Genomic DNA, 9,427 nt, shown 5'->3' with positions numbered 1-9,427 from the left:
CGCCCTTTCCTCCCTCCTAATATCTCCCTCCTCTTCTCAATCAGTAGGATCCTTGAGTTGTACTCTCTCTAGAAATCTCTCTTTCAACTTTGCTTTAATTTTGTCTCATTCTCCTCCTCCTGAGGCTCCAGGGGTGTGTTTTAATCGCCTGCCCAAGTCTTCATTTGGGTGGCTTGCCTTCAGAAGATTCTGACCCTATGCTAGTGTCTTGCTGTCTTCACCAACATTTATTATTCAGTTTTCTTCTTGTGTTTGGTGCCCAGAATCCCTTTCCTTCTAAGGGTGAAGGTTCCTGGCAGAGTGTCTTCCCAGAGCAAACATGCCATGAAAATTGTTTTTTATCCACAGCTTTGATTGAACTTGAACTCTTTATTTCTACTATTTCACATATTTCAACTTTATCGCTCCCATTCACATTACTAATCAGTATGATTTATTTCCCTGTATGTCTTTCGTTGTCCAATGGAATTTCTCTTGTGTCATTAGTGCTGAAGAAGTACCCTGTTGTGGAAGGCCTGGCCAGCGTGAATTGATCATCGGTGGCTGCTCACTTTAATAATTCAACCCTGATTAGTGCCGAGTCCTGCAGTAAAATGGATTGAAGAAGAGGTCGTGTGCTGCCCTGCTCAAGAGGTGAAGCCTCTAGGGAGTGGTTAATTCATATGTGCTTGATAGACATGTGTCCTGTTTAGACAGGTCAGGAATCGCACGATTGCCAGGATGATGGGGTCAGCGCTGAGATTAGCACCTCAGATCTGCCAAATAAAGACAATGACACTACAGCGGCTTGCCTTCAGAAGATTCTGACCCTATGCTAGTGTCTTGCTGTCTTCACCAACATTTATTATTTAGTTTTCTTCTTGTGTTTGGTGCCCAGAATCCCTTTCCTTCTAAGGGTGAAGGTTTCTGGCAGAGTGTCTTCCCAGAGCAAACATGCCATGAAAATTGTTTTTTATCCACAGCTTTGATTGAACTTGAACTCTTTATTTCTACTATTTCACATATTTCAACTTTATCTCTCCCATTCACATTACTAATCAGTATGATTTATTTCCCTGTATGTCTTTCGTTGTCCAATGGAATTTCTCTTGTGTCATTAGTGCTGAAGAAGTACCCTGTCGTGGAAGGCCTGGCCAGCGTGAATTGATCATCGGTGGCTGCTCACTTTAATAATTCAACCCTGATTAGTGCCGAGTCCTGCAGTAAAATGGATTGAAGAAGAGGTCGTGTGCTGCCCTGCTCAAGAGGTGAAGCCTCTAGGGAGTGGTTAATTCATATGTGCTTGATAGACATGTGTCCTGTTTAGACAGGTCAGGAATCGCACGATTGCCAGGACGATGGGGTCAGCGCTGAGATTAGCACCTCAGATCTGCCAAATAAAGACAATGACACTACAGCCGTGCACTATTTTTTATATTTTAATAATATTTATGTTATAATGTATGTTATAATAGTATGCAATTATAACATTTTAAAATTGCTATATTCATCATTAATATTTATCATTATCATTATTGGTAGTATTGGTGTTATTGTTGCTGTTGTTGTTTTTGATATTATTAGTATTAGTAGAAGTAGTAAATAACTAATAATACTAAAAGGAAATAAAATACTTTCTAAGGTTAGTCAGTCTATTTACAGCAGCTGTCGACAGGAGGAAATGGCAGAGTGGTGTTTGAGCAGCCTACAGGTGACTAGCAGAGATGCTCACTAAGTGGAATAATGAATAGTATTAGGTGTCAATTAAATCAAGCCTTCCCCGAGGTGCAGGTGCTCGACAATATACTGACACATCTCAAGAAGCTGAAGCCTCTTCACACATGCATGCCAATGGGTGCATTTGCATATTAAAGAACAGAAATTATTTAACCGAATCAAAAAAAACATGCAAAAAAGAAAATAGGGGCTTGTGGAAATGATCGAGGTTATTAAAACTGTTGACAGGGAAAGAAGATAATTGGCAGAAAATGAGGGAAATGCTACTGTTATACAGTGTTGTGCGCGTGTGCGTGCGTGTTTTCTCTCTGTCGTGAATTTTGTTTTTTTTTCAACCCGACTCTTCTTTTTAGCTGTTAGCATTGTGCACCGTCGCCTGGGTGTATAACCTATTACGTTTAGATTGCTCCCTTGCAATTAGTGCCCTTTTTGTCCTCACTTCAATAACGGCATGATTATGGAGACTTCAGAAGCATTCGCTGCCACCGCCCCAGCTAACAGCTGTTGTCTCTGGAACTAACGACGGGAACGACAAAACATGTTTTCTTATGCCGTTTCACTTTCCTGTCTGCCTCTTGTAATTATTATACTCTTATTTTGTGTGATGATGCAGTCTTGTTTTAGTGGCTCAGTGATTAAGACATTCAGAAGATTTTCCCTCAGTGTTCTGTGCACGCTTGCGTTCACGTGTGTGTGTGTGTGTGTGTGTGTGTGCATAGCTTGTGACTCCAGTTTGTTTTTCTAAGGAAATGGAAGGAAATAGGAAGAGAGAGTGCGTTTTTGGTTTTCTATTGACTGCAGCATCTCTATTGTAAGAAACAAATCCAGTGCAGAGAAGCCTTGAAATGTGATTTTAGAGGGGGGACAGTGTTTTTCCAGCGGGAGCCAAGGAGAATGCCTGGAATAACTTGTTTTCCCCTCTAAATTGCTCAAAACTCTCAATATTCTCTAGACCTTGACTGCTTGACTACTTCTCTTTTTCGTTCAAGCCTTTTCTCTCATAACATTTTTAGAAATGAAAGTGCTTAGGGGATAATTATTAACCAAACTGGGACACTTCCAGTGAGAGCGCCCTTCAACCTGGGTGGCTTCAAGTGGAGCCATAATACCTCTTCCTCGCTTGGGCCTTCTTCCTCTTTCTTTCTCTCTCTCTTTCTGTTCGGACTGGGAATGGTTCCTCGCCTTTCTCCATCATTAGAGGGTGCATTCAGAAGAAAGCCTGGGAAATTTATATCGTCATTGTCAGTTGATCATCGATTTGGTAATTCCCAGTTTTCCCCGAGGAGCGGGCCGCTCATCTGCTGGACTGAAGGGGGGAGGTTTGTCTCCTTTCTCTCAGAAGAGATTTTGAGCACAGTAGTGATGTTTTTTTAGGTTTATTGAGAGGAAGAAGCATAATGTACTGTAGCTACACTTCATTGAAAGTCAGATTAAGGATGCAGTATTCGGTGGACAATTGACAATAGACAGCACAGGGACAATAGTGCAGTTGACTGAGGACAGCTGTAATGATGTGTGTACTGTGAAGAGGAGTGTTTCAGGAGAGAGTCTCTCTCTCTCTCTCTCTCTCTCTCTCTCTCTCTTATTTCTCAAGTGTTAGGATTGATTGGGGGAAGAGCAGCTTCCTGTGGTGGGGATTACAGTGGCAGTGTGAGACCTGGGGGTGCTGGCAGATGTTCTGGCTCTCTGCCACAGGGCAGGACTCGTCGGGATGGGGGTACACCCTCTGCTCAGCACAACTGCATCTTTAGGGGCATGACACAGCTCCATCTCACATACACAGCCATGGAGGTCATTAATGACAGTGACTGAAGTAGGTTTCTACATAACTACATTACATTCATTTAGCTTGAATGTTTGAGGCAGCTGGACTAGAGAAATGAAGGTGATCTTTCTATACTTTAAAGTCAACATGATTTTTTCCCCCTTCTATGTACATTATTCCAGCGTTTATTACTTTGTATAATTGTATGACAAATTACAAAGTAAAATGTTGATGTGAGCAGCAAGCATGTATTAATGTATTATATTTTATTTTAAAATAATTTCATTTAAATAATACAATATTATATAATATATACTACCATTCAAATGTTTGGGTCGATAAGATTTTTAAAATGTTTTGGAAAGAAGTAATATAGTATTGTATAATTAAATATATATATATATAGTAATGCAGGTAAGAGCCAAATGCTACCTGTGTTTTACTGTTCCACTGTTATGGTTTCTGTTAGACATACAGTTTTTGGCTCTGTGTTCCATCTGGTGATAAAAACTATTTACACTCAACACAATTCCTGAATCTTTGCTGAGATTTATGAGCACTGCTGCTCTTCCTTTTCATCTGTTTAAGACCATTGGTGTAATCTTGTCTGTGGATCTTTGCTGTAAGTGTCTTAATTGAGCTGCTTTGTGAAGAAGAGCAAGATATCTATGGCAGCAAACCGATTTGTCAAGATCAGATTGTAGATGAGTGCTTAAATACGCAGGGGCCAGGTGTAGATCAACCATTAGTATGTCAAGGAGACACTGGAAGGTAGTTATATCACTTCATATGCCCGTTCCTGCACTGAGATCAGTAAGTCTCTCCGACTTTAAACTATAGGGGCTTTAGCTTTATCAGGCCAGAAAACATGTGACATGCTATTTTTTTTCTGCCCGAATGTGCTTCCTTCTAATCCTGGTGTTTTGACAGGGAGGGTCTCCCGAGTGTGCAGATGGGTGACATTAAGTCAACACCCACTTTGAGACACAAGTCTTTCTGTTTCTCTCTCTTCATTGTCTTTTCTTCTCGTCTTTTAGAATTAGTTCCCAGGAGGTTTTAGATCAGTGGGTCGTCGTCCAAGCCCTCTCCTCAGTGCCCGTGCTATTCCACATCAGTGGGACGGGCAAGGGGTCCGGTGTGGCAGGGGCTAAGCTCTCTGTTGAGATGGAGGAACCTTGGGAAAATGCGAAAAGGATACAGATAAGGGCTATTGTTTTCATTCCAATCTCATTTGGGATGAATTGGTTTCCCTCGAGCCACGCCACGCTTTATCCGAGCGGAGGAGAAGAGAGCATGAGTAGATTTTTGGGGCCCTCGTGGGATAACGACAGTAAAGTCAGTGCTTGCTTTATTTATCTGCTCATTCTAGGCCTCTGACAGGCCTTTCCAGACAAGTACAAGTCTTTTCCACGCTTCCTCCTCAGTTTTCAGAGTCTATAAATGTCAGACTGTCTCTGAACTCTTTGTATCTTGAAATCCAAATGCAAATGTGGGAAGGAAATGTACCTTGTTCAATGGTTACGCTGTTTCTCATTTTAAGTAGCAGCAGCGCTGAGAGATGAATGGATGTGGCTGAAGCTTTGTTTGATTTTTCAAAATGAATGGTCCACTTTTGTTTCTTTACATTGGTAATATGTTAGTATGACGTTTAAGTATTATCCAGATGTTAAGCAGTGTTTCCATTGGCATTAGTGCTCTCTCTGGAGGAGATGGAATGCAACTTGGGAAATAGTGCAAAAAATATCCCCTTATTATTAATCTAAATTCCTTTCAAATGTTCTAGCTTTATAAGGGTACTTTGAAAAAACCCAGATGTCTGTCTTGTTAACCACTTGTTTGCCTAAAGTATCCTCGCATGAAAACGCAGGAAGAGCCATATAATCTCAAACCATAGTGGACAGGTTGTTTTCTGTGTCCGTTATCCACGAATGCTGGACATTCCTCACCTCTCTCAGGTAAAAGTGTGTGGAGGACAGTTTCGGCACATTCCAGCTGTACTGTGTGTGTGTGTGTGTGTAGGAGTGAGGGAGCGGCCACTCTCAAGGGAGGCAGAGTGGAGCAGAATGGGAGCTGGCACCGCATTATCTCCAACAGTTGGTGCATTCCTTAATGATCAAGTGCTGGAGAAGCATCTGTGCACTGCTCTGTGTGGTGGTGTGCATGTGTGTGTGTGTGTGTGTGTGTGTGTGTGTAAGATGCAGAGGAAGAATATGGGAAAAGTCTTCCCTAAAACCTTTTTAACCCCCCAGGACAGGTCCACCCCGGCCCTGTGCCATAAAACGAAGTTTCTCTGTTTCCAACTTTTTTTTTTCAGCCTGGAGGAAAGAATGTACTGCTATTTGTTATACATATACAGTATATATATATATATATATGCGCTGGGATGTGTGCTGTGTGTATGTGGTTATCATCTGAGGAGAGGAGGGACCTCAATCACACACACATAAAACACAGGGTTGAAACATGTCACAAGGTCAAGGAAACAAACTGTGAGTCCTGGATTGGGAAAGTCAGTAAACTAAAATTATGTTAGAATGACCCAAATGGAGGTGTCCTGTCGTTCCCTCTGAATTGGAGGAAATGAAGAATCAAAGAAAATTTGATCTCTGCTTGATGTGACCTTGTACTGTATTAAAGCAGCGGCCGTCACCTTAGACTCTCTGCAAGCTGTATATATATATATATATATATATATATATGAACACAACAACAAGACAAATAATAATAAAATTAAAGAATAAAAATATATAAATGTATGAAGATGTAAACAGTGGGAATATTGCACTGAGGGGGGCCTTGGGAGTCATTTAATAGTTCAGTAGGGAAATGGCCTGTGGGAAGAAGCTGTTCCTGTGCGTAGATGTTCTAGTTTATTATTATTATTATTATTATTATTATTTTATTTTTTATTATTATTTATTTTTGTTGTTGTTATTGACATTTTATGTTTGGTAATTAAAACCTATTCTTCCAATTTAAACTTTATACATTACCATTTAAAAGTTTGGGGTCAGTGCAATTTATTTATTTGTTTTTTAAGAAATTGCATTTATTTAACAGGATGACAGTAAAGACTTTTTTACATTGCTTCAAAAAAGTGCTTCCATACATATGTGAACAACAAATTTTATGGCATGAGATGAAGATCACATCGCACCATATTCATGAGTGTGATGATATCACTCACTGGGAATGTTCTATGTGCTGGAGTACCTCAAGATACTGTATGACTACAATGCACGCAGACACAAAGCACGCAGAACAGAATAGCCAAAGTCATTCCCATTCTCATGAATTGTGCCCTTTTGTTTGGCAAAGTGTGTTCACAAATGATCCATTGTTTTCACGAGCGGTTTAAGTACGGCTTACGGTGCCGGAGGGCTGCCAGCAGCATGCAAGAATGTCTGCTTTAGCCCCGTGCCCTTTAGCCTTTCACACAGGGAACAAACACTACGCTTCCTGTCCATGATGTCATCAAATGGCAACATGAGACCCACAGCCCCTCTGCTCAGAGGTTACGGCCTGTAAAAAGAGCTCCTCAGCTTGGAGAAGGTAGAGATCTGATCTTGATGTATTAATATACTGTCTCACTTTAAACTTTGCCTTTTGTACACTTCACACGATTCCTCTTCTTTCTGTCCACTGGATTTGATTGGATGTTTCTCCGTCCCGTGTGCATGTGTGTTTGAGTGTGTTTGTGCAGACTGACCCAGGCTGCGAGCTTCAAGCTCTTGCTGTTGAGCAGTGTGTTCTTTATCAACAACCTCGGGGCCACAGCTCTGCAGATTCCAGCCATTCCTCCTCCTGATTCATTGTCTACCAGACAAATGTTAATTGTTTTCATCATTGCCGGCTGTGCGGGGCCAGTCAAGCGGGCCCATCTCACCCCATCTACCTTCCCCTTTATTGTCTTTCTTTTTGCGGCGTATCATTCTTATCACTGTTTCAGCCTCTCCAGTTGACTCCAGTTGACCTTCAACAGTCCAGGGGTCACGTCTCACATTATCCACATATATGTGTGTTCGTCTTTGTGTTTTTCGCTGTATGTGCATGATTGAGAAATTAAGAAACACCATACCTGACCTTTTAATATAAAACAATCAACTAGTATCTTTCATAAAGAAGATGTTTTCACACTTGTAGGTAGAAACAGATTCACCTTGACACTTCCACTGAATGTAGTTGACCTAACTTGGAATATTGCATTAGAGCATTTCATTCAGTTACAAACCCCACTGTGTTTATTCTTTTAGAAATTGAAACAATTTTATGAACTTTAGACATCACCCCTTATACTCTTAATGAACTAAGCTGACACACTTTTCTTCTGTAATGCACTCAGCTACTGATCTCAATAGAATTTCACTTTATTACCATGGTCCAGCCGTTCAAACACACATTTTACTGTTTAATGTGGCTGTTGAAAGACAGATGTGTAACATTCACTTTCCTGAAAAGCAGGCGGAATTTATTTATTTCTGTTTGCTCAACACTTCCAGTCTTTTAAATGGGAAGGATTTTCCCCTTTTTTCTTTGTCTTCGCGGCCTCTTTTCTCTATGAGCACAAATTGTTTTGTTGCTCAAGGTTTGTGGGTCATACTCAAAGCTATGGATTTCAGAGATACAGAGGATTTCAATGCACACTGTTGTATGAAAGCCTCTTTACTGCAGTCGTCTGTGTTATGGGGTTTCACTCAAACTATGTTTGTGATAATTCTCTTTTTATAGCTAATGTGCATTTTAGATAGCATTTTTAAAATAAAGCAGTACTTTATAAATTGAATCGGTATTTATACTGTAAGTATGTCCATAATGTGACGGTTTGACACTAAATCTACTATGCCACTAAGTCTGGATTTTTTTTCTCTTTGTATATGCATTCAGTTTAATTCTAAGATGTCACCTGTGTTTCAGAATCCTCCTGCATGGATAAACTCCTTTCTAAAGACTGGAAAGAGAAGATGGAGCGACTTAACACAGACGATCTGTTAGGAGAAATTAAAGGTAAGAAGCCTGACTCTCTTTCAAATATGTTTCCATCAAATTAAGACAGGGAATAGTCCTATTATGTGGTCCACGTGCCAGAATATGGCCGAAAAAGTCACTCTTTCTCCTCAGAAGGACTGTTATATGAGTGTGATGCACATTATGGCAGCTATATTTTGTTATTTAGATCCTGGAATGGAAATTATACATACAATCCTATGTATTCAAGTGAGATACATTTCTATAATGTTTGAAAACACGTTCAAAGGAAAGGTAGGCTTGCTATAAACAGAGAAAAGGGGAGAAGAATACATGTGTGATTGTATTGGAAGACAGTTCGGCCCATACACTGTTTAAACCCACGGAAGGTGTTCATGGGATGCACTTTCTTTTTTTCTTTTTTTTTGCATGAGCAGGTCTTAGCACTGGCTGTTACAGAGATGTGTTTATGTAGCAGGAGACAGCACTGCACCGGCTCTCTGATAACGCACTAGTTCTGCCTGGCTCCAGCCACGCACTCCTCCCTCACTATCTCTAACTCTCTTTCTCTTCCCTTTCTCTAGCACACTAGGGTTTGTTGTCCATTCCTGCCGACACCAATCCGCCCCATATCCTCAGAGCTTTACGTTGACCCTTGTTTTACAGCCACGTGTTTTTTATAATTGGATGAGGTACAGGTGTCATAGTAGTCAGAATATTCGATGTTATAGCATCAGTATGTCAGGGTGCTTTTAATGGAGAAGACATTTAGGAGGCAGTTAATAGCAGGATTTAGATTGCAAGGGTAATAACACTGGAGAGAAGTGTTATTGTTTTTTTGTTCCCTCGCTTAATGATTCCCTTTTTCCTTCCCTGCACTATTTAGAATTATGAATAACGTTTGTCCTTGGTTTTGATTATTGTATTAGACTTACTCTCTGCGGCTTGTGGGTGGAGGAAGGGTCGAGCGGGGGGGGGGGG

General features: G+C 40.7%; 1 protein-coding gene across 1 annotated transcript in view; it reads left to right on the top strand.

Moving 5' to 3' along the window:
* Positions 1–626: 626 nt before the first annotated feature.
* The window catches only part of LOC107593388 (transcription factor SOX-6-like), an 85,500-nt gene continuing 76,699 nt past the window's right edge, over positions 627–9,427 (top strand). The window contains exons 1-2 of the mRNA XM_016283100.1: positions 627–633; positions 8,396–8,485. Of these exons, the coding sequence (XP_016138586.1) occupies positions 8,407–8,485 (79 nt within the window). The 5' untranslated portion in view covers positions 627–633; positions 8,396–8,406. The remainder of the gene's footprint in view (positions 634–8,395; positions 8,486–9,427) is intronic.

Source organism: Sinocyclocheilus grahami, unplaced genomic scaffold (genome assembly GCF_001515645.1).
Source record: "Sinocyclocheilus grahami isolate Dianchi unplaced genomic scaffold, SAMN03320097.WGS_v1.1 scaffold10.1, whole genome shotgun sequence".
Classification (NCBI taxonomy): domain Eukaryota; kingdom Metazoa; phylum Chordata; class Actinopteri; order Cypriniformes; family Cyprinidae; genus Sinocyclocheilus; species Sinocyclocheilus grahami.
The sequence above is the reverse complement of the archived record's forward strand: the minus strand, read 5'-3'. Positions and strand labels throughout refer to the sequence as shown.